The sequence below is a fragment of the Callorhinchus milii genome, unplaced genomic scaffold, assembly GCF_018977255.1.
Source record: "Callorhinchus milii isolate IMCB2004 unplaced genomic scaffold, IMCB_Cmil_1.0 Scaffold4, whole genome shotgun sequence".
In the NCBI taxonomy this organism is placed as follows: Eukaryota; Metazoa; Chordata; class Chondrichthyes; order Chimaeriformes; family Callorhinchidae; genus Callorhinchus; species Callorhinchus milii.
In genome coordinates this window covers 25,665,998-25,691,521 of record NW_024704745.1, presented here as the reverse complement: position 1 = coordinate 25,691,521, position 25,524 = coordinate 25,665,998, and the positions used below count along the sequence as shown (strand labels likewise).

At 42.0% G+C, this 25,524-nt stretch overlaps 1 protein-coding gene and 1 non-coding gene across 2 annotated transcripts in view; one reads left to right on the top strand and one right to left on the bottom strand.

The window, feature by feature from the left end:
• myo16 (myosin XVI) overlaps positions 1-25,524 on the top strand; it is a 247,081-nt gene that overhangs the window by 79,803 nt on the left and 141,754 nt on the right. The window contains exons 6-10 of the mRNA XM_042334636.1: positions 3,797-3,921; positions 9,334-9,459; positions 13,503-13,578; positions 17,446-17,605; positions 24,444-24,594. Coding sequence (XP_042190570.1) covers positions 3,797-3,921; positions 9,334-9,459; positions 13,503-13,578; positions 17,446-17,605; positions 24,444-24,594 — 638 coding nt within the window. The remainder of the gene's footprint in view (positions 1-3,796; positions 3,922-9,333; positions 9,460-13,502; positions 13,579-17,445; positions 17,606-24,443; positions 24,595-25,524) is intronic.
• On the bottom strand, positions 3,642-3,713 carry trnap-ugg. The gene has a single exon. It is a non-coding gene; the product is annotated as a tRNA-Pro (tRNA).

Below are 25,524 nucleotides of genomic sequence, written 5' to 3'. Positions count from 1 at the left end.
ATTATTATTATTATTATTATCTCCACCCTCCTTGCTTCCCTTTGCCTCTGCTCCGACCGCCTCATCATCCTTCGCGACTTCAACCTCCACTTCACCCCCACCTGCTCCACCACCTCAGACTTCTCCTCTCTCCTCTCCTCTCTCAACCTCTCCCTCCACATCCACTCTGCTACCCACAGTCACCCGCTCGACCTGGTGATCACCCAGGGCCTCAGCGTCTCGGATGTCACCATCACTGACAAGGCCATCTCTGACCACCATTTCATTTCCCTCAACTCCCATATCCCACTGCCTCCAAACCTACCACCATTTTCTACCACCTGTGAAAGAAGATCTCCTCACAATCCATTCTCTCCCTCTGGCCAACCTCTCGCACCAACCCACTCACTGCACTTACTCTTTTCCATAGCACCCTCCACCACACTCGACGCCCTTGCCCCCTCACCTCCCGAACTGCCTCCTATTCCCGATCCTCACCCTGGTTCACCAGCCACCTCCGCTCGCTCAAGGTCCAGGTGTGGGCTGTCGAATGCACTTGGCTCAAATCCGGTCTAACGGTCCACCAGCACATCTGGCTGGACCACATCAAGACCTACGGCTCCACTCTCGCCTCAGCCAAGTCATCGTTCTATTCCAGGTTAACCCTGGAGATGAAGGGCAACCCCAGACTCCTGTTCTCCACCACTAACCGGCTCCTCGACCCTCCCTGACACACCTCGCCGATACTTTCCTCTGACTCTCACTGCGAGAAAATGCTGGACTTCCTCAAGTCCAAAATCGAGGGAATCCACTAAGCTGCCACTGCCCTCCCAACTTCCACTCCCTCCCTACCCCACCCCACACAATTACCCATCTGACAATTACCCATCCCTCCTTCCAAACTTTTGATCCTGTCACCCTCTCTTCTATCTTCACCACAGTAACCTCCATGAAGCCCACCACCTGCTCCCTGGATCCCATCCCCACCCCTTTCCTTAAATCCCAGCTCCGCCTCCTTACTCCATACTCACCAACATCATTAATCTCTCCCTGTCATCTGGTACTGTTCCTTCCCCCCTCAAAACAGCCATTATTACCCCTACCTTGAAGAAACCTTCCCTTGACCCATCACAGCTATTCAGCTCCCGGCCCATCTCAAATCTCCCTTTCCTATCCAAGGTCCTTGAGAGAGTCGTTGCCTCTCAGCTTTATTCTTTCCTCTCCTCCCACTCCCTCCATGAGCCCCTCTAATCGGGTTTCCTTGCTGCCCACAGCACGGAAACTGCTCTGGTCAAGGTCACAAAAGACATCCTGACCATGTGTGACCAGGGCTCCCTCTGTCTCCTCATCCTCCTCGACCTCTCCACTGCCTTTGACATCGTGGACCACTCAATCCTCCTTCACCTCTTCTCCTCCCACCTCAACCTTCAAGGTTCTGTCCTTGACTGGTTCAGGTCCTAACTTTCACACTGCCTCTACTTTATCATGGCAAACGGCTTCTCCTCCGGCACCCCGCACCATCTCATGCGGTGTTCCTCAGGGCTCTGTCCTCGGACCCCTCCTCTTCACCCTCTACATGCTCCTCCTTGGTGGCATCATCCGCAGACATGGGGTAAATTTCCACATGTATGTGGATGACATCCAACTCTACATCTCTGCCTCCATCCTGAACTCCAGGACTACTGGCGTCCTGACCGACTGCCTGTCTGACATCAAGTCCTGGACAAGGGACAGCTTTCCCCCAACTCAACGTCAGCAAGACCGAGGCCCTCCTGATTGGCTTGCACCAGCGCCTCCGCACCTCAGGCGCTGATAGCATCAGCCTCCACGGCTACACACTCAACCTCACTAAGCCAGTCAGGAACCTGGGTATCTTGTTTGAGCCTGAACTGTCCTTTCTCCCCTACATCCGCACCATGACCGGCACTGCCTACCACAACCTCCACAACATTGCCAGACTGCACCACTGCCTCACCCCTCAGGCTGCCGAAACCCACTCATTCGTCACATCAAGGCTCAATTATAGAAATTCCCTCCTCATCAGCCTTCCCAACTCTTCCCTTCACAAACTGCAGATCATCCAAAACTCTGTAGCTTGTGTACTCTCCCGCACCAGGCTCCGTGACTCCATCTCTCCCACCCTCCCCCGATTCCACTTGCTCCCCATCCCCCAGAGGATAGAATTCAAGATCCACAACCTCACTTTCAAGTCCATCCATGGCCTTGCCCCCTCCTACCTCTCTGACCTGCTGACTCCCTACCAACCTGCCTGCTCCCTCTGTTCAGTGGGCTCCAGTCTGCTCCATGTCTCCCACCCAACTCACCCTACCATCTCTGCCTTCCCTCACGCCTACCCCATCCCCTCCCCCATGCTCAAGCCCTGACTGTTCAGTGCTTTGGGACGTCCTCCCAACGTGAAAGGCGCCTGCTGCTGCTGGAGATAGAGTTCATGAAACCATGACCAGTTCAAACCAAATCATCTGACAGCAACACATCTGTCTTTAAGCCTTTTTTTCACTGACCCATAAACAGCAGTGCAGAGGGACATCCCTAAGCATTGCCTCTTCTCCTGGTTATGTTTCAGTGTGTCACAAGAGTTTTCTCAATAGTTTTCCATCATGTGTACTTTTGACATTTAGATTAATATTTCATTCTCATACATTAGTGTAGAATTTTTCAGTATATTGGGTGTAAAGTGCACCTATTGTCTTGTGTCTTTTCCTCATTATCGTTGGAGTGGAAGAGGATGTGATATATCACAAGGATAGTGAGTGTGGTTGTTTCATGTCTTTCTATGACCAACAAATTGACACAGTAGCTTGAATGCCACAGAACGGATATGGGTTCTATTCTTTATTCCACATTCCTCTGTTTACCTAGCAGTAAGTAGGAAGTTGATTGGCAGATCACTTTTCTGGGGAGTAATAATCCCTTCAAGNAAAAAAAATCATTTGGTCACTCAATCCATGACTGTTTGTGAGACACTGTTGTGCACAATTGACTGCCGAGTTTCTCCCACAATTTACATAGCCAATTCACTTTACGGTATATTCTGTGAAGCACTTTGAGACGTCACGAAGAAGTGATAATGCTTATAATGCTTATAATGCAAGGCGCTTTATAAATGGAATCTTGTTGTTGTTGTTGTTGAAGTGGGAGAACCTTGCATTATCTTTCCCTGAGACTGAAGTTAAGTATACCTACTCCACTGCTGCCCCATCTAAGATCAGCAAACTCACAACAGACTGATGACCAAATCTCAGATCCTTCAATTTTTTGTAGCTTAAAAACGGTTCTCCTGAGAAAATATTATTTCATGAAGGATTTCATGAAAAACCTGACTTTAATACACTTCCATGCGACCATATTCATCTTGAAACCTGCTCGTTTGTGCACTGGGCAATTCTAGTTATAAACTGAGCTTATAATAATCATAATCCTTGCATTTGATATAGCGCTTTTCAAGTCTTCTAGACGTCTCTAAACAGTTCACAGAATAGACTTTAAAGTGAATTGACTGTATATTTGTGGGTGAAATGCGGAAGCCAATTGTGCACAGCACTGTCCCACAAACAGTCGTGGATTGAAATGACCAATTTATTATTTTTTTTTCTTGAGGGATTATTATCAAGCGTGTGGAGTTAGGAAACTTGCCCAAGGTTTCACCCTGCCGGGAATCGAACCCAGGTCTCTCGCTTCCAAAGCGAGTGCTCTAACCACTGAGCTACAGGACTCCATAAGCTTGGTTTACTTGTGTACAATTTCAATGCAATTCATGGCACCAATCCATGTTTAATTCCAAAACTGTAACATGCAGGTGTTGATGTGAACTCCTTGCGGCACATGAAAACACAGCGTCCTTCAAAAATGTTGGCAGATGTTAAGAATCTCCTGGCAGCCGGTGGAAACATCAATCAGAAGAATGATGAAGGAGTCACACTGGTAAGATGATATCTTCAAGTGCTCCTACTTGGTTAATGACCCCAGTCTTAGCTGATCTTTTAGAATTTTCATCTGGCGCACTGCTATAAATATAGAGCTATTGAAGTACTTCTTGGTTGATACTTTGTTATCCAAATAAGCTTCTGGATTTCACAGTTCACTTCTGATGTCTCTAGTGCCCTGGGGAAAAAAATCAGCTGGCTTTAGTTACACTGAACCTCATACATTGGCAATGAGTCTAACCATTTTGTTCAGTGGTCTCACAATCTTGCTGAGGATATGCTAAGTCTCAAACATATCTTATCTTGAAGTACAGCCAAGCATTGTAACTATTTGTACACTGCCACATTTGTATTAAAAGGTGTGTAAAATAAACAAATTTACTGCCAAGGTTACTCAATAAAGCATGAGGTTCCACGACCGTACAGCTAAACATTTTATTTGTGTGAACCGGGATAAAGAGGAACCTCTAGGTGGCTGTGGATGAGATTTAGTTCAATAATCTCAGATCTGATCTGACCTAATACAGAGCACAAGTTGAATAAAGTGGAATTACCGTAAAGATTTCCCAAAATATCTCCACCACAACAACAAAATTACATTTGTAAAGCGCCTTTCATGTCAGGAGGACGTCCTAAGGCACGAAATAGAGTTATTGAACTAAAATTACAAAACAATCCTATTAAAAATCACTGACACTCTTGCCTCCATCACCTACCGTACTGTCTCCTACTCTCGCTCCTCCCCCTGGTTCACCACCCACCTCCGCTCACTGAAGAACTAGGTGCGGGCCGCTGAATGCACCTGGGTCAAATCTGGCCTAACGGTCCACCGACAAATCTGGCTGGACCTCCTCAAAATCTACCGCTCCACTCTAGCCTCGGCCAAATCATCCTTCTACTCCAGGATAATCCTGGAGGCGAAGGGCAACCCCAGGCTACTGTTTTCTACCACATCCCGACTCCTCCGTCCCCCCCCGCCACCCCACGCAGGTCATCTCCTCCAACCTTCACTGCGAGGAGATGCTGGATTTCCTTGAATCCAAAATCAAGGGAATTCGCTCCGCGGTCACTTCCCCTCCAACATCCACCCTAACCCTCCCACACTCCGACTCCTACCCACTTTTGTACCCGTTTCCCCACCCTCTGTCACCAAACTCATCCTATTCCTGAAACCCACCACCTGCTCCCTTGACCCCATCCCCACTCCACTCCATATCTGCCAGCTCCACCTCTTTGCCCCACATATCACAGACATCGTCAACCTGTCCCTCCCCATTCCCTTAAAAACTGCCACCATCACTCCCACCTTGAAAAAACCCTCCCTTGATGCGTCGCAGCTATCAAGCTACCGGCCCATCTCCAACCTCCCCTTCCTGTCCAAGGTCCTGGAACGAGTTGTCACCTCCCAGCTGCGCTCTTTCCTCTCCAACGATTCATTATTCGAACCCCTTCAGTCGGGTTTCCGTGCTGCCCATAGCACAGAAACTGCCCTGGTCAAGGTCACCAATGACATCCTGACCATCTGTGACCAGGGCTCCCTCTGCCTCCTCGTCATCCTCGACCTATCGGCAGCATTCGATACGGTCGACCACGCTATCCTACTCCACCGCTTGTCCTCTCACCTCAACCTTCAAGGCCCTGTCCTTGAGTGGTTTAGGTCGTAACTCTCCCACCGTCTTCACTTTGTCTCCACGAATGGCTTTTCCTCCAGCCCCCGCACTGTCTCGTGCGGTGTCCCTCAAGGCTCTGTCCTCGGTCCCCTCCTCTTCACCCTCTATATGCTCCCCCTTGGTGACATCATCCGCAGACATGGGGTTAACTTCCACATGTATGCGGATGACACCCAACTCTACCTTTCCTCCTCTAACCTCAACTCCACGACCACCGATGTCCTGACAGCTGCCTGTCTGACATCGAGTCCTGGACGAGAGCAACTTTCTTCAGCTCAACGTGCGCAAAACTGAGGCCCTCCTGATTGGCTCGCGTCAGCGCCTCCGCACCTCAGGCGCTGACAGCATCAGCATCCAAGGCTGCACTCTCCACCTCTTAAAGCCAGTCACGAACCTCGGGGTTCTGTTCGACCCTGAGCTGTCCTTTCTCCCTCATATCCGCGCCACAACTGGCACCGCCTTCCATCACCTCCGGAATGTCGCCAGACTACGGCACTACCTCACCCCTCACGCTGCTGAAACTCTGGTCCACGCCTTTATCACCTCAAGGCTGGACTGTGGGAACTCTCTCCTCGCCGGCCTTCCCGGCACCTCCCTCCACAAGCTGCAGGTCATTCAGAACTCTGCAGCTCGCGTACTGTCCCGCACCAGGCTTCGGGACCACATCACTCCCACCCTCGCTCGCCTCCACTGGCTTCCCAGAGGATCGAATTCAAGATCCTCATCCTCACCTACAAGGCCATTCACGGCCTCGCTCCCTCCTACCTCTCTGACCTACTATCCCCCTACCTACCTGCCCGTACCCTCCGTTCCTCTGGCTCCGGTCTGCTCCACATCCCCCGCCCCAACCGCCCTACCATCGGTGGTCGGGCCTTCAGCCTCTCAGCCCCCAGGCTCTGGAACTCCATCCCCCAGTGCCTTCGCCTTGCTTCCTCTCTTTCCTCCTTCAAGGCCGGTCTCAAGACCTTTCTCTTTGACCGTGCCTTCAGCTCCCCTCTCGACTCTCTACCCCCTCCTCGCTCCCTCCCTTCCCTCCCCTCACCCTGACCATTTCCCCCCTGCTCGGGTCCTGACCCAACTGTACAGCGCCTTGGGATGTCCTCCCGACGTGAAAGGCGCTCAAAAAATCTAATCTTGTTGTTGTTGCTGTTTATATATTAAGCTTCTATATGGTTTTATGGTGATTTAAAATATGTTTGTACAATTACAATAATCAGATTAGAGACCTTTCTATTGTAACAGGAAATTGTGTTGCATTTCCTTGTTCAACATCTGCAAGATCAACAGGAGTGCAGTCAAGTTTACTGGCCAGTTGCTCATTGCTGAATTACATAAATTTGTCTAAATTGCAGCACAGAAGGAGACCTATTGGCCCATCAAACTGATGCCGAAGCCACCTTCTCCATTGGAGTTTAGTATTTTAATCTCTGCAGCCGTTTAAACTGTTCCTCTTCAAATGTTTATCCAATTACCTTTTAAATGGTATGTTCAAAGTTTCAAAAGTCACTTTTGTTAATGTGATTTATAAATGTAAAGAAAATAATACCAGATTTAGCCAAATAAATATCATCTTTCATATTACGAGGGGTGTTAAATGAACAATTTTACTTCCAAGGTTACCAAATGAATCATGAGATTCCACTATTGCAGCTAAACCATTCATTTCCTTGTACGAAACGATCACCCACAAAAACATATACAGTCACTACATTTTACGTTATATCCGTGAAGAACTTTGAGATGTCCTTCTGATGTGAAAGACACGTATCAAATGGTAAAGATTATTATTACGTATTACATGTGGCACCAATTCTCCATTTAGCACACACTTTTCTTGTGTTAACAATAATTGCAACAGTGTTGCTGTACTTGATCACTCTCAGTGAATCATGCTAATGATCACTTGGGCAACAACAACAAGATTACATTTGTATAGAGTTTTTCACGTCGAGAGAACATCCCAAGGCGCTGGACAGTGTACAGCATTTTAGACCCAAGCTGGGATCAGGGAGGGAGAAGGGAAGGGAGGGGAAGGGGAGTGACCGATAGCATGGTGGAAGAGGAGGGTTTTGAGGCAGGACTTGAAGGAGGCTAAGGAGGGGTTGAGGCGGAATGATTGGGGAATGGAGTTCCAGAGGTTGGGGGCAGAGTGGTTGAAGGCTCTCCCACCAATGGTGGGGCGGGTGGGTTGGGGGATGTGGAACAGGCCAGAGCCGGATTAGCAGATGGAGCAAGCGGATTAATAGGAGGGTAGGAGTCGCAGAGGTAGGGTGGGGAGAGGCCATGGAGAGCTTTGTAGGTGAGGACCAGGATCTTGAACTGGATCCTCTAAAGGATGGGGAGCCAATGGAGTCAGGCGAGAGTGGGGGAGATGGGGTCATGGAGTTTGGTGTGGGAAAGGATACGGGCTGCAGAGTTCTGGATTATCTGCAGCCTGTGGAGGGAGGAGTTGGGAAGGCTGACAATCAGGATGTTTGCATAGTCGAGCCTGGAGGTGATGAAGGCATGACAAGAGTTTCAGCGGCCTGAGGGGTGAGGTAGGGGAGGAGTCGGGCGATGTTACGGAGGTGAGGGAAGACAGAGCGGGTCATGGCTTGGATGTGGGGAAGAAAAGACAGTTGAGGGTCAAACAAGACACTTAGGTTCCTGACTGGTTTGGTGAGTTGAAGTGTTGATGCTGCCAGAGCCTGAGGTGCAGAGGCGCTGGCACGAGCCAATCAGGAGGGAGGGCCTCAGTCTTGTTCACATTCAACTGTAGGAAATTTGCTCTCATCTGGGACTTAAGCTGGTTTAACTCCAGCAATACCCCAATGCACACTCTTGGAGTCCCCAAGCCTTAGCTCTTGCTAACCTGCATCTAATAATTTCCAGGATTAGATGAGCAGGTTTTATGCCTCGAACAGAGATTCCATCCCAGAAATGAGAATAAACATGCAAACATGTTGTAGTTTGGTTTGGAGACTCTAAAGCATCATGATGGTTTCTCTGTGTGTCGTTCACCTGTTTGAATAAAATAAATATTCTTCAAGTTTAGAGAACATTTATCTCCTAAATTAAACATTTACATAGGTCCAACTGCAGAATTTTATCTTCTTCAGGACTGTTCAGTGAATAAAGGGGGTCATTTAGCTACCTTGGAAATATGAAATTATACAGGGAACATTTCATCATGTACTACCAAGGATAGCATATTTCCTTTATAGTAGAGAATCACCTTAGCGTGCATTTCAAAGTAGCCTACATTTACACTTTGTTTTATTACTTAATTATAAATGGGGTGTTTTAACACCCAAGATGTCTTCAACCAGTTATTTCAAGTTAACCATCTGACACAGAGGTAAATCCCTGTTGCGCCTGAAAAGAATAATCAGAAAGGAAAAGCCTGTGTCAGTCATTCTATTGAGCGAGTGCTTTTGAAAGCATTTCAGATGAAGGCATTGCTGATCCTTCGAATGAATTTAGTGACAGCTTTGAAAACTTCTGATTCACTAAACATGCCCAGAAAGAATGCCTCCAGCATCTTACAGTTTCTCACTGGGTATTCATGATAATGCAGAGCTTTAAGCAATTAGAAAATAAGCTTTGGTTTTCTCCAAGGAAGAGTCTATCCTGGTCCTTTGTGGTCTAATCTTCCGTATTCTTCTCACAGTAATTGTGTACCATGTGCTGCTTTTAGATAAGACTCTAGATACCTATCTGTTTTTTCATACTCTACTTATTCAATTGGTTACTGTTCACAGCTACACATGGCAAGTGCTAATGGCTATAAGGATGTATCCTCCCTCCTGCTGGAGAACAGAGCTGACTTAGATGTTGCTGACAACTCTTACTGGACACCACTGCACTTAGCTGCAAAGTATGGGCAGGTAAATGAAGATTTTAATTATGTTGTGTTTAATCCACTCCTATCCTAAATAGTTTGAAATGTCTACTCTTTTCCAAGAATTCTCAACAGTTTCAAAACAAATGGTTTGGGGACAAAATGATTAAAGTATAAAATCTCACACTTTTGCTGTCAAGAAGGATACATTTCCAAGAAAATACATTTCACCATGAATACAACTTGGGTGTCACTTGATTACTTTCTGTTTAAGTTAATCTATTTTAGATCATCAGTTGCCTCTTCTTTAGGAGTTAAGAATAAAAGTAGAAAACTGGTGCGTCAGGCTGGCTCAAAGTCCTAATATAGGGTTTGAGCCGCAAGCTTTTGACTCAGAGGTGAAAATGCTACTAGCTGAACCAGGTTGACATCTAAAGTAAATAGAAGTTCACAGTACCGAAGAAGGCTCTTAGTGTTCATGTTAATGTTCAACACTTCAGCTATGTGTGTTATCATCTCATCCCCCTGTTCTTTCTCTGTATCTTTTAATATTAGTTTTCTCCAAATGTTTCCTTTCAAATGAATGCTTCTATAACATCCATTTATCCTACTATCCCCATCCTTGCTCTATTATCCCCAACCTTGCCTGGCTCTGCTGGTTTCCCAACCCCTGAGGATAGGGTTCAGGAACACCATCTTCACTTTTAACTCCCTCCACAGTCTTGCCCCACCCTACCTCTTGTTAGAAAATAAAATCAGCCAAATCTGCAAGGAAATAACGCTAATTCCTCTAACCAGATATCAGACTGTTTTATTATAATTTGTTCGTTATTCCCCAATATCCCGATGGGTCAGACTAAAGGCCGGTACAATCAACAGATCTTATAACAGAATAACACCACTATAGATATCTCGAGTTCAAGAGATCAACACTGTGTCTTTCCAGCACACAAGCTTGATTCTTCATGCTTTCAGTCTTCTTGCTTACAGCTTTCAATCTTCCATCTGCTATCCTCAGTCTTAGTGTTTCCGCTCTCAGTCTTCCATCTCTGTATCCTTGTCTCCACGACCCGGGACGGCTCCATCTCCCGTATCCTTGTCTCCGCAACCCGGGACGGCTCCATCTCCCGTATCCTTGTCTCCGCGACCCGGGACGGCCCCGTACACAAAGTTATCGGAACTCTTATACCAATATTCATCCAATCATGGTGCGGATATTAGATCACCCGGTCGAAATTATGCTGGGTTCACGTGAACACCTCATGGGGTGTATGTGCCTCACACACACAAACAACCTGTCTTTGAGACAGTCCGTTATCTCGTGTACGTGCAGGGAGTTTCAGTCCAGCTGCCCACAACACACTTAACTTAAAAGTTAACCCGTTCGCAACATCTATTATGATTCTAACATTATACAAAAAGTGTAAATTCTAACACTCTGCAACCTTCTAAGGCCTTACCAACCTGCTCGCTCCCTCCGCTCGGCAGGCACTGGCCTGCTTCATTTCTCCTGCCATGCCTGCCCAACCATTGGCAGTCGGGCCTTCAGCCTTTCTGTCCCCATTCTCTGGAACTCCTCCCCAGAATCTCTTTGCCTCACCTCCTTCAAGGTCCATCTCAAGACCTTGCCTTTTGTCTGCACCTTCTATCATCTTTCCCCTCCCCCTGCCCCGTTTATCACCACCCTTCCCTTATCTCGGGTGCAAACCCTTGATTGTCCAGCATCTTGGGATGTTCTTCCAAAATGAAAGATGCTTTATAAAAGCAATATGTTGTTGTTATATAAGGCAGTCCACATTCCACTAGCCCTCTGTCGAAATCAAATTCTAACCTCATCTTCGTTCTTCTGGTGATGATCCGGAATTGATTCCTCTTTCTTACCAACATACCAAACATTGTAAATATACTGTTAATGTTCATTTTTAGTAATGCATGACAATAAAAATATAAATGTATCTCACAATGTAATTTAGCACCTGTTGCATTTTATATTGATATGAAATTGTGTTCTCCGTTGACAGTCTCCTTCAAAGCACAGCAAGATTTATTACATTTTCCAGATTGTTTTGCAAATTGTTGGTGTGAGAGGAGACGTAAAATGAAGTTATAATCCATCATATTGATGACTAGTAATAGAGGTGCTTTGTCAATGATTGCTTACAAGAAACGTATCAGCAAAAAATAGTTCTTCCCTTTGAAGAAATGAATAATCCAGTCCAATTTAAACCCAGGAAGCAATTAATTATCACTATCATCTGTAAAGATAATAGAATCAGGAAGGCAGATTTATGTTTCCCTCTCTAAAATTGCATTGGCAAGCAATGAAAGAAAGATCTCTAAAAGCAGAACTAAACACATGCAGAGCTTTGCTAAATTGTATTGAATGCTGGTCAGGGTCATAGAGCCAGGAATGTGACTACTCCTTAAATGTTATTGAGTCTCTTAAACATTGCTTGTTGGTTCATTACTTTTAAGGGTAAGCAGACATGAAATTGAGTTGCTCTACTACAACATGGAAAGCTATGCTTTAAAACCTAATTTACTGTGTATTTTCCACTGGGATTGGGTATGAAAAGTATATCCAAAGTTACGAAATAATCAGACAATTAAATATATTTTTATTAATTTTTGTTTTCCATCTATATGTTTGTTGTACTTTAGTTTATTGTAGTCAAGTTGGTGTAACACCAATACGTGTAGAATAATAAATACCCAGAACAATCAAGGTGGTAATTAAGTATTTCAAAACCAGCCTAAATTATCAGAATAAAACTGGTTTAACAATCAGCTGTATGAAGTGCTTTCAGACATTCTCCTGTCTTGAAAGGTGCTATATAGATGTAGCTTCTTATATTGAAATCTGTTCTTTTATTATATTGTGTTTAAGTTTATTATTTTTTAATATTAATCATTTTTTTAAGCACAATGCCGTATAATACTGCGTAAAACTCTGTATCTTCACGCACACCAAACTCTGAGCACCCATCATACTCATCTATCAGCAGACCGATTTCAAGGTCCTCACCCTCATCTATAAATACGTCCAGTCTCTGGCACCTCCTTATCTCTTTGATCGCCTCCTATCCTACTCCTCTGCGTGCTCTCTCCGCTCACCTGCCCGTCCCCACTCTCTCAGCAGTGACCAAGCCGAGAGTTATGCCAGCTCTCTTTCAGTCTTTAAGTCCCACCACAAATTTAACCTCTTTCAACCCGGCCACCTTCTTTACCCTCAAACCCCTCTCTCTTGTTCAGTGTCCAACCTTGTACCTGTAAAGCACTAGGAGACGTTACCCTTTGTGAAGGGCACTATCTAAATGCAAGTTGTTGCTGTGGTTTTAATGGACCTCTTGTTATGAAAGTGTACTCTAAAATGGGCCACAAATTTATTGTATGTTTGCTAAATTTGGTATATGGAACCTATTTGGGAAAAAGGATAAGTAAGCTTGAGTGTGAGTTTATAACAGGAGCTTGAAGTGTGCATTGAATATTACTAGTCATCAGGCTTGTTATTGATACTTGATATTCAAATAACCTATGCTTCCCCACTTGTGATGCAAATTGGTTATATTTTAGTTGACGGTGAGGATCCATGAAATTATAGAGCTATGAGCAGTATAGGGATATGACTGGTTTAATTCAATTCCATAGCAACTGGACAAAAGTACTCAGACACTTTATGCAAAGATTGGAAAATATTCCTTTTCTGATAAACCATATGATAAATATTGTAGATCCAAGCAATTCGAATTTTTTTGGCCAAAAGTTCTTCCCAATTGAGTCAGATTATCCTTCAAACACAGAAGAGAGAGGAAGATATATTGTACCGGTGAAAAGAAACCACAAAATTACAATCGGTAAATCTTGACAATTGAACAGCTTGCAGACTACAGTTTATGGTTAAATGATTCAAATTCAGTGTTTTTCAGTATGATAGCTATATTTTTACTCATAGTATAATAGTCAACAGATGGTACACATTCGTGATGTTCAATTCTCCAAACCAAAAGTATTGTTTGGTGGTTGAATAAATAATGCAAGTGTGTAGGCATGAAAACTAAAAAAGCATTAAAACATTTGTTTCTTTCACAGACTACCATTGTGAAGTTGCTTTTGAAACACCATGCAAATCCTAATCTTCTTAACTGCAATGAAGAGAAGGCCACAGGTGTGTGAAACTGACTCAATATTCAGTGACCAAGCTGCAAGACTGATTCTGTTCTCTGACAGGATGAATGGATGTTGCTTGTCATTTTGTTTTTCATTGCTTGATTACTTCCACATAAAGGACATTCTGCAGTGCTTTTGAAGGAGAGTTTAAATGGATTGCATTGATTTATCTATGACATAGGGTCCCACAATAAAGTACAGTGAGAAAAGAGATAAGCTGAAAATGTCAAGATTCTTAGATATGACATCTGAAATATGGCAAGTTTCAATAAAATTAGATGTGTGTTTTATTTAAAAAAAGAAACACATTTTGTTTCATAAAAGTTTGTAGTGTTTAGGACCATGTTACAGTAAGTCAATGTGGACAGCATGTGATTGTTAAAACTCAGTTATCACAGCATCACAATAAGAATTTTAAGAAATCAGAGCCTCTACATAAACACAACCTAATCAATCAGTAATCATGTTCTAAAGCTGGATATGGAATGCAAACTTAAGCGCAGTACACAGTAACACAAAGCAGTGATTGCAACTCTAAGGGACTGCACAATGTGATTAAGGGGCAAAGTCCTTGAATTTTGGTACAACACCTATAACTTCGAGTATGTCTCAGGCTCAAAGCGCTTCACAAAGTTTCTGTAAACAATAGTGATTGAATATGTGAGGCAGCCATTTGCACACAGTAATGTCACGCAAACAATGAACTAAATAAACAATATTATCCGAAGATTGTTGGCTAGGGCACTGAGAAAAACTCCCTTCGGTTTTTGAATAGTGCCATGGGATCTTTAAGGGACACTTAAGAAAGTAAATAGCATCTATCACAATCAGTCTAGACTGACATAGTTCTGACATGAGCTTGAACCCATACGTTTCTGACCCATAGACTAGAGTGCTGCCATCAACAGCAGGATGACTACTATTATTAATGATTATATTGTTATGGGTTGATTTTTACAAGATATCCAGGTTACGCTGGAAACTAGTAACTTCATGAGATCTTCCCTTTGCCAACTTGTATTTTAGTGTCAAAGTTGTGATTCAAGAAATTCTATATTTACTACCTGTGGAGTAGGCAACCAGGTGAGGAGTGATAGATCACTGTTATGTCTTCTAGATTTGAGTGGCCTACTTAGTCTTACTGCCAAAACTCACATATCAAAAGTGACTATTTGGACGGGATATTCTAAGGAACCAACCAGTATTTGGAGAATTGTACTTATTATGAGGAGGCTATGAACCAGGAAAATATTCCAATAGGGAAAAAATTAGAAAATAATTGGAAACTACATTTTTTTAAAAAAATCTATACATTTGGAATCAGATCACAAAATATGCAGTTCAATACCCAGGATCACATTGAAAAAACTGGTAAACTGAACAAATATTAACCATTATTAATCAGGAATAATCCTTCCTGCTCAGCTCCTTTACCCAGGTTGTAGCTCATATTTGTTGGAATCTCTCTGAAGACTCAATTTGTCATTGTATCCTGGTCCCTTAGTAACACTGCTGATACAAAGTATTCTATCCAAACTGAACAATCCTGGAGAGAGAGTCTGAGGTCCCTTGACATAATCCTTCCATAATGCCAACTGAAGGCACATTCGTCATACCATATTTCTTCTCAGAAAACAAGAAGGTTGCAAGGCGTTTTTTCTGGGTATTCTCTCACTTCAAGTTCAATAACTGTTGCGTACCAGCAGTGAGAATCACCAGTCACAATAAATGATTCAGAACTATTTTTACTTGGCTTCATAAATTGCATAATTTGTGAGGACCCTGCACATTATAAAAGTCTCCAGGGCCAGTCCACAGGTAATTGAAGGTCAGGGAACTGATCAAAAATATGCAGATTTGATTGTGGTCACATAGTGGTGGCCGTCCTACTTTATGTTGCTTAACACCCACATGGAATAAGTTACTGTCTGACTAAATGGCCAAGGAGGCCAAAATTACAAATGTGTTGCTAAAAAATGTGTTCCAACAACAACAACAACAACAACAACAAGATTCCATTTATAAAGCGCCTTTCACGTCAGGAGGACGTCCCAAGGCGCTGCACAGTTGGGTCATGACCCGAGCAGGGGGGAAATGGTCAGGGTGAGGGGAGGGAAGGGAGGGAGCGAGGAGGGGGAAATGGTCAGGGTGAGGGAAGGGAGGGAGCAAGGAGGGGGAAATGGTCAGGGTGAGGGGAGGGAAGGGAGGGAGCGAGGAGGGGGAAGAGAGTCGAGAGGGGAGCTGAAGGCACGGTCAAAGAGAAAGGTTTTGAGACCGGCCTTGAAGGAGGAAAGGGAGGAAGCAAGGCGAAGGCACTGGGGGATGGAGTTCCAGAGCCTGGGGGCTGAGAGGCTGAAGGCCCGACCACCGATGGTAGGGCGGTTGGGGCGGGGGACGTGGAGCAGACCAGAGCCAGAGGAACGGAGGGTACGGGCAGGTAGGTAGGGGGATAGTAGGTTGGAGAGGTAGGAGGGAGCAAGGCCGTGAATGGCCTTGTAGGTGAGGATGAGGATCTTGAAATCAATCCTCTGGGGGATGGGGAGCCAGTGGAGGCGAGCGAGGGTGGGAGTGATGTGGTCGCGAAGCCTGGTGCGGGACAGTACACGAGCTGCAGAGTTCTGAATGACCTGCAGCTTGTGGAGGGAGGTGGCGGGAAGGCCGGCGAGGAGAGAGTTCCCATAGTCCAGCCTTGAGGTGACAAAGGCGTGGACCAGGGTTTCAGCAGCGTGAGGGGTGAGGTAGTGCCGTAGTCTGGCGATGTTCCGAAGGTGATGGAAGGCGGTGCCAGTTGTAGTGCGGATGTGAGGGAGAAAGGACAGCTCAGGGTCGAACAAAACGCCGAGGTTCCTGACTGGCTTTGAGAGGTGGAGAGTGCAGCCTTGGATGCTGATGGTGTCAGCGCCTGAGGTGCGGAGGCGCTGACGTGAGCCAATCAGGAGGGCCTCGGTTTTTCGCACGTTGAGCTGAAGAAAGTTGTCTCTCGTCCAGGACTCGATGTCGGACAGGCAGGCTGTCAGGACATCGGTGGTCGTGGAGTTGAGAGTAGAGGAGGAAAGGTAGAGTTGGGTGTCATCCGCATACATGTGGAAGTTAACTCCATGTCTGCGGATGATGTCACCGAGGGGGAGCATATAGAGGGTGAAGAGGAGGGGACCGAGGACAGAGCCCTGAGGGACACCACATGAGACAGTACGGGGGGTGGAGGAGAAGCCATTCATTGAGACAAAGTGAAGACGGTGAGAAAGGTACGACCTAAACCATTCAAGGACAGTGCCTTGAAGGTTTAGGTGGGAGGACAAGCGGTGGAGTAGGATAGCGTGGTCGACCGTATCGAATGCGGTATTCCAAGACACTGGAAAAAAGTTCGAAGTCAACAGTCAACTTAAGTAAAGTCCCACCTGATGTCAGGATCGTCCCAGAGTTTTGTCACTTGGAAATAGCTGATATGTATGATATATATATAGATATTGTGTGCAAAATTTTCAGATATTATATGGAAAAGATATTACATGCTTGCAAAATATATATATAGCTAGCAAAAGCCCTTTGCAAAATCATATGAATATTTCTGTTTTTAACTTAATATAAAATATTAATAGTGTCAATTACACATGTTTGAATACTGTGGTATTCAGCTTTAATTATTACAGATTGCAATTATAATAGGTTTGAAAGATATCCTATACAACAGATATTTAAAGTTAAAACATACAGAAAAATAAGTCTTAAAATAGTCCTGTAATACTTTTATTTCATCTGACTTTATGAGTGACTAATATGACTTGAATACTACTAATCAGAGCACAATGTTCAGGCAGTTTGTGTAGTTCAGAACTTGTAACAGTATTGTCTCTCTGATTGGTAGATATTGCAGCCTCTAAATTTCTGGAAGAAATTTTGTTGAAGGCAGAAGCAGACTGGAACGAGAGGTGGAAACTGTCTGGAACTTCCTGCCCTGTTCCAGAATCACAAGAGGAAACCTACGAAGAGATCATTCATGATGTTCCTGTGCCCGTCAAAAAACTGTAAGAATTCTCTTCATGACTCTACTGTCATTGCTTTCATTCTTGGTTTGATCTGAAAATTATACAGTAAAAAGTTTCAAAGCAAAAGCCTCAGTCATTGTCAGTGTACTTGAAGCATTGGTCAAAAGTATAAACAAAATCTTGGGCATAATATGAATCAATTTTAGCTGATCCAGGTTTGAAGAAAAGTTAGGTAATCTTTCCAAACCATTTCAACCTATTATAAGGTACAGTTTAACTCTGCAACAGAATGAGCTAGGAATAGTTCTAACTGCCTCACTTCTGCAAATTCCATTTTAAGCAAATTTTAAGCATTTTAGTGAACAGACCAGCTCTGATCCATGTCCACATTTTGTGATGCACAACCAACCTCAGTCATATCTCTTTGAAGAGGGAAATCCACACTAAATGATAGACTGCATTTGATAGCCAAGTGGGAGCTGTAAGTTAATGAGTTCTTACCATTGGTCAAGCAGTTTTGTGTTATATTTTTATACATGCCCACAGATAGCAACAGCAGTCAGATAGGAGCTGAAATAGTCCCTACCAGTCAATTATTAGATCAGGATTGTAAAAGCATAATATTTGTTGTTGGTGATACATTATTTTGTCTGTTTTCAAAATCTGCTTGTGGTAGTCAAGGAGTTGACCGCAATTTGAATTAGTTTTTTTAAATTGTTTTATGACAGGGAAAGGTAAAATGTGTGCTGTGTTAGATTTTCACTCCAAAAGGAACTAAAAGGAAATATTATACCTTTGACTGAAATAATGTACCTAACACGCATTGCAAGCTGCAATGGGGGCCCTCATTTTTCCACCTAGTTGTTTCTCTGGCAAGAAAAGGAACACAAAATCTGACAAAAAGCTGGAAAGCAAATGCTGGCTGCTTAGTGAATCTAGAAGTGAGCCTATGATTGGAGTTGAATAGAAAGTCACAATTAGCAAAGTGACTTCCAGTTTATGAATGTTACATTTTAATTATACTGGTTGTAACAAGTAGAGAAGGTTTGCATCCCAAGTTCTGACATTCCTCATTGATGTGCAAAATATTCACTTCTGCTTTAGTGATGCCCATGTGAGTAAAGAAATCATTTGATGTAGCACTAAATCATCTAACTCAAAATGTTACTAGTTTGAATGCTTTCTGACTTTGATGATCTTTGCTGGGGTATCAGTTGAGATGCTAGTACAGGTGTTCTGTATTGATGAGGAGAAATCAGCTAGAATTCATACTCCTGATCACTAACCAATGGCTCCTGCTCCCTCCCTTTTGGAAAGTTCACATTTATTGATGTGAAGTGAAACCTGGACTGGGCTGAGCTATGATATCTCCTGTGACTGAACAGCCACGCTCAATATCCACATTCACGTGTGAGGACGGGGACTTGATCAAGTTACTGGAGGGCTGTCAGTGCCTATGGAATGGTATTGTTGCACAAATCAGCACCATCAAGAGTAGGGGACAAAACTAAAGAAGAGAAGCAAACCCAATGATTCATTTATTGAATAAAAGATTAAGTTATACACAAAATTACATAGAACAATACATTATCTCATGGGAATTGGCCATTCACCCCAACTAGTCTGTGCAGGTGTTTATACTCCAAATGTTTGTACTCCTAAGCCTCTTCCGCTCTTGCAAGAAATTCCAGACAATGAGAAAAGGAAAGATAAGACTTTAAACTTTACAAAAGGGTTTGGATAAGCATCATCCTTAATATTCTCTCTCAGGTAACCACAACTTAAATGAAGTACCACGGCTATTACTTAGAAACATGCCATTGATACTATCTGAAAACACTGAGCGTACATCAAAGAAGAAGATCCTATCCCCAATCTTGCTGGCTTGATTAATTATAGACTTTAGGGAAGGAGATTAGCGCTCAATCTATCTAACTGCCTAGGTAGTAGATGTAAAAAGCTGCTTGAAAATTATAATTTAATATAATTCAAACCAAGCGATTGAGTGGCCTTGCCACCCGTAGCTCAAGCTGTTTGTAATTTTTTTCATTCTCATTCAGGCTTATTAATGCCCCCAGAAACTTTTAAATTGATTTTAAGTTTTCTGTTGGAAAATGGAGAAGGGATTTGCAAAGCATATGGAAACAGGAATGAAATGCAAAGTGCAAGGATTTTATTGTTTCCACCTTTTCCTACGGGAAGAGGATTAAACCAGTGATTAAAGCAACGGTAAGCCTAAAACCAAATTTGGTAGTGGTAGAATCAATAATACATTATTAATCAATAATACAGTAAGTCCATTCATAGCTCTGTTTCAGTTCCATAAACCCAGCATCTTGTTGTAACAGTACACAAAGTCAAAACAAAATGTCATTTCCTGCCACTCAGCATTGTATGCCACTCCCTGCACTAACCATCATCCATTATCAAATAATGGTTGACATCTGACTTGTCAGGTGATATCCGACATCATTTCCTACATGATTTGCATGTGCTCTGTGTGCAAGGGCTTCCTCATTATGCAGAAAGTGACATTGATGATCACCTAATGACCCAGAAGTCAGTCATTTTTAGCTGGTCCACAAAGCACCCATCCTATAGGCGAATCCACCTTATCAGGAACCTTATAACTGAGTTTGCATGTAATGTGGTCTACTACTCTCAGTAGATCAACATCTTTAAACCTCTCATTTCCTTGCTGCTACATTTGTCAAAGTGCTTCGAGACATGCTTTTATGTGGCAGGTTCTACATAAATGTAAGGTGTTGGAAAATCTCTGCATAACAGACTTCCCTGTGGTAATTGACTTTGACATTCCTTTACCGCTAGTTACATGGTTCGTACAATGTAGTTAGTCTATTTGTCATCACCCCCACCATCTCATCCTCTAATAGCACGACATAAGAATTCATTTTATTGCACCTTTATTTACCACATGCTGATGTCTGATTCATGAATCTGAACAATCCTAAGCTTCCCTATAGTTAGCGCTAGTCATATCTGACGAATATGAATTAATCTTTCAGCAAAGTCTTATTCATACCTCCTCCTCCTTTATGTTTCATGTTAGAAAACAGTCAGGCTTATAGATAATGAGGGTTCTGAAACCTTTTGGCATGTTAAGGCATATTAAATGCAATTGACATTATTTTTTATTTATTGGAATTTGCTGCAAAAAATGTGCTTGCACATTCATGGGGTTGTATGTGGTGTACACAACAAGATTTGTGAACTTGTTAGAGAATGTGGCCAACCCCAATAATGACCAAGTGAAACATAGTTAATAGTTTAGTTATTCCTTTATCATTCACATTGAAAGATCTATTGTGAAATACTATGCAAATAAGAATATATTGAATTGCATACTCAGAATTATATTGCATAATTAATTTTTGTTTAAAAATAATATTAACATGATTTCACATCACACGTTGATTCTATATCTAACACAACCTTCTTGACCTTCCAAAATGCTTCCTTATCATGCACCAAATACCTATAATATCTAATTTAGCCTCCATTTAGGGGAATCAGAAGGCATCATCTGGCAATCTGACATGTTCAGCAATTAGTTTAAAACCTATTGCTGATACTTTGGAGCTGGGAAAAGGGCTTTGTAACCTTTAAAGTACTGTGCGTTACTTTGTCGATGAATATGAATTAGGGTTGAAAATAGAGAAAAAGCAGGAGAATAGCATGAAAGAGGCCAAATAGTCTCCCATTTTTTATATAGGTTCATGGTTATTTGTGGTATCATACCTATACATTTCTATATGTTTATCGTTACTTGTTGTGCGCAATTAGCTGCCGTGTTTCACCCACAAAATATACTGTCAATTCACCTTACACTTTATTGTGAAGTGCTTTGATTTGTCTTGAAGATGTGATGAGGCACTATATCAAATGCAAGGATTATTATTATTATTTTCTATCTATGTCCATGATAATGACTCCTGTTTATAATAGTACGTGAGTCATGTTGATTCATGGAATTCCATTCCAGAAGTAAATTTCATTGCATTTCTAGTTACTGGAAAGATTCGTGCTTTGTGAATCAAAATGGTATTTGCAAATCCAGAAAGCAAATTCTAGATTTTATATCCTCACTGTATCCTTATCTCTCCACTTCACATGCTACATGCTATTTACCACATTGGAAAGTATGATTATTTTTTAGATTGTTTGACGTTATTTGAGTAGGTAAACAAAATAAATAGTCATTATTTATTTCCTAACAACAAATAGTGGGAGAAATAAATGCAAATTGGAAATAGAGAGGGAATAAATGATTGAATAAAGATAACTGAATTTAAATGATACATACCAGAATATCCAATTATATCCAAGTAATCTGTGATTGACAACAAAAAAATTGCCTGTCAATTTCATGCATTCTCATGAAGAGCTGTCAGAAGTTGCATTCTCCAATACAAGAAAAAAATCAAGTTGACAGTCAGGGTATGAAGTGGCAATTTTAATATTATCTCTGCAGATCTTATAGAAGTTTCAATATGTAATACAAAATTATATTTTACTGTGAAAACACATTCATGTATAAGTAGAGTTAATACATTCCTGCCTCAGTTGGTATCATTCTTGCCTCTGAGTCAGAAGGTTGTAGTTTCAGGCTCCAGATCTTGACTTTAAGCTCATGGTTTTAGGGAAGTGCTGCATTGTCAGAAGTCAAATCCTTCAGGCAAACCAATAAACTGAGGTCCTGTCTGATCAAATGAATTTGAGGCATTTCATCATCATCGGTGGCTTGAAAAATTTAGAATCACACTGAAACAAGTTCCAACAAAAAAAACTTATTGTGTAACAAAGTAGCTTTACAGTAGTGCATTACACCTATTACAACACAACTGAATTTTACATCAATTATATTCTATCAGAATGGGCTTTATATTATGCCTAAAATGAATTATGAGATAGTTTTGATGCGTATTTAAGAATCTACCATAAGAAAAAGAGACAATGGGTTCAAGGGCAGTATTCATAACAGGATTCAGGAAAGATTTGTAAAGAAATGAATTCTGAAAACAGATGTTTATCAGACCAACTCATGAAATTCTACTCCACCACATAAGCCTTTAAATAATTTCATATTTAAAGACACTTGTAAATCTGTCTGTTTATACACGTTTAACCCATGGTTTACTCCTTGTAAAGCTCGCAAATTCCAAAGTATTGCACCACTGAATGGCTTTAGCGTTACAGCATCCAGAGAAAAATACACTCTAATACTTACACTGTCAAAAAAAGTTAAATGTCAAACATAGACTAAGCCATAAAAACTTTCAGTGTGTGTATCAGAGTAAGGAGACTATTGTACAGGTAAAATCATCTCTAATATCATCATTGCTGTATCAATATCCCTGACATGCACAGGGATTAAATCAGCAATTAATATTTCCTGGTTGTCACACTAAACGTGTTAATACAATTTAACCTAAGCCACATTTCTGAAATAATATTTACATTAGTTTCAATAAAATCGCACTCAAAATGTGCATGTTAAATTAATTTTCCCTTTGAATTATCAATAATTTCACTAAAATGTATTTGATATTAATGTAAACAGATGAAAAGTGAGAAATTGTTTGCCTGTCCAACAGGGTTAGAATAATTCTAGCAATCCTCCTGTCAATATTTAAATTGACATAATAAATTACATATTCATTGCAAGCAAAATACTTTGGTTTACTACAATTATTACTCCCTTTCATTATAACTCTGAATCTGAGAATCAGATTGGATCACTAAGTAATATAAAGGGTGAGATCAAGTAGTGAAGTTGTTCTCATTTATACCTTCTTCAAATGAACTGTAACTGTTTGAACATGATCAACCACAACAACTTTCATATATATAACATACTTCGCCAAGGCTAGTGTCTCGGGATATTTGTTCCATTGACCAGAACATAAGGGTGCTGGAAGGATGAGATCAAATAAGTTGAAGGGTGTTCTTCCTGCAACCATATCATGATTTTTAAAACTGAAGGAGACTGCGAGGGGACATTGTATACTGGCTCAAGGAGAAAGAGTTTAGATGATAATTCACCACTCCTCTAAACAATGTTCCACTTTTCTAACAAAATGTGGCCTTTATTAACTTCAGTGGGTGTCTGAAATGTAGCATTTGTAAAACAGCGGTCACTGCTATTTGTGGCTTCAGGTTAGTGCCTGAAATTGTGGCATTTTCTAAAACGATTTGCTGAAAGAAATCCATGACTCTGAAAGCAGCAAGAACGTTTTGTTACTGTTGTTTTCTTTCCGATTTTTAGTTGGACTTATTTGGCCTTTTTTCGGTTTTGCCGACATTTGGGATTGTGGTTATATTTGCAAATTCCCGTGGCAAAACTGAAGTTGTAATGATATCTGGTTTCACATATCACATATTAGATCCCATATCTCAGAGTTAGGAGATTTTTATACAGGAGAAATCATCTCTAATATCATCTTTGCTAGATCAATATCCCTTGCATGCAATCATTAATATTCTCTGGTTCTCACATTAAACGTATGTGTGTTTCATTGATACTTTTTTTTAAAGAAACAGTACAATTTAACTTGTGACATTTCCTAAATGTTACTAACTTGAATTGCAATAAAAACTCATTATCTTTTTCGGATTATTTTCTCTTTGATGTGGATCTGATATACACAAAAGAGAATCAATATGGCCTTAAAATATGACTGTTTGTGACTTTGCCTCCAATTGTTTTAGACAACAAGTTGTATTTTCTGACTATAGAGAAACGTCCTTATTGATTAGAAGCCTTCTTTGTACTTGATTTTCTTTATAATAAAGTTGCTTTTGTGCTGATCTACAGGGGAAGGTAATTTGACTGCAATTATTGTTCTTGTTTCTGTAGCAATCCTTTCGCTCTACCAATTGCTAAACAGGACAGCATGTTGGAAAAAGACACAATGTTCAGAGATGCTTCCGGAAATTTGCAGAAAAAGAATTCACAAGACAACCCCATTGACAATAGCGCACTGAATGGAACATCAAGACTTGAACAGGCAAGTGGATAATGTATCAATTATTATTAAAATCATTGAAATTGACATTGCAGAAGGAGGCTATATTCAGTATGCATCAAGTATGCATCAGCTTTCAGAGCAAACTGTTCATTCAATCACCCCTACCTTGTTCCCGTATCCCTTCAAGCCTTTATCTTTTGTATACCTATCTTCTTCCCTCTTGAAACTTACAATAGGCTCTGCCTCTACGACTTTATTGGCAGCGCATTCCACATCCCAACAACTCTGTGTGTGAAACCATTTTCCCAAGATCTCCTTTCGCTCTTCTTGTGACCATCGTATATCCTTACGCAGCTCTACTGGCTCCCCATCCCCCAATGGATCAAGTATAAGATCCTCGTTCTCACTTTTAAATCCCTCGTCCTACTCTATGCTACAAACTCTTTCACCCTTCCCAAGCCAGCCAATCCATTTGCTCAGCTGACACTGACCTATTACATACTCTCCACTTTATCTGGCTACTATAGGTGGGGAAAGGGGGAATCTTTAAGCCATTTGGCTTTGTCTCTGGAATTTGATTCCCAGGTTATTTCGACTGCTTCCTTCCCTTTTACTCTTCAAAACATATCTCTTTGGTCGTGTTTTTGGTCACCTTTCTCCTCCTGAACCCTCTCAGCTCCCATCCTCAGCATAGGTGCCGAGGAAAATTGTCGAGCATTTTGGGACATCCTCCCGATTTGAAAGATACTGTATAATGTAAATTGTAATGTACTACATTTATATTGTACAGTGGAATCCCTGACTGCCCAGCACCTTGGGATGTCCTCCCGACGTGAAAGTCGCTATAAATAATTTAACAAAGACGATCAAAATTTGCAGGATTCCTTAACCTGCTCTTAATGTTAATTAGCATAGGGAGAGCTTTAAGGAATGCCACAAATTTTTTACAAACTCCTTAATTTATATCGC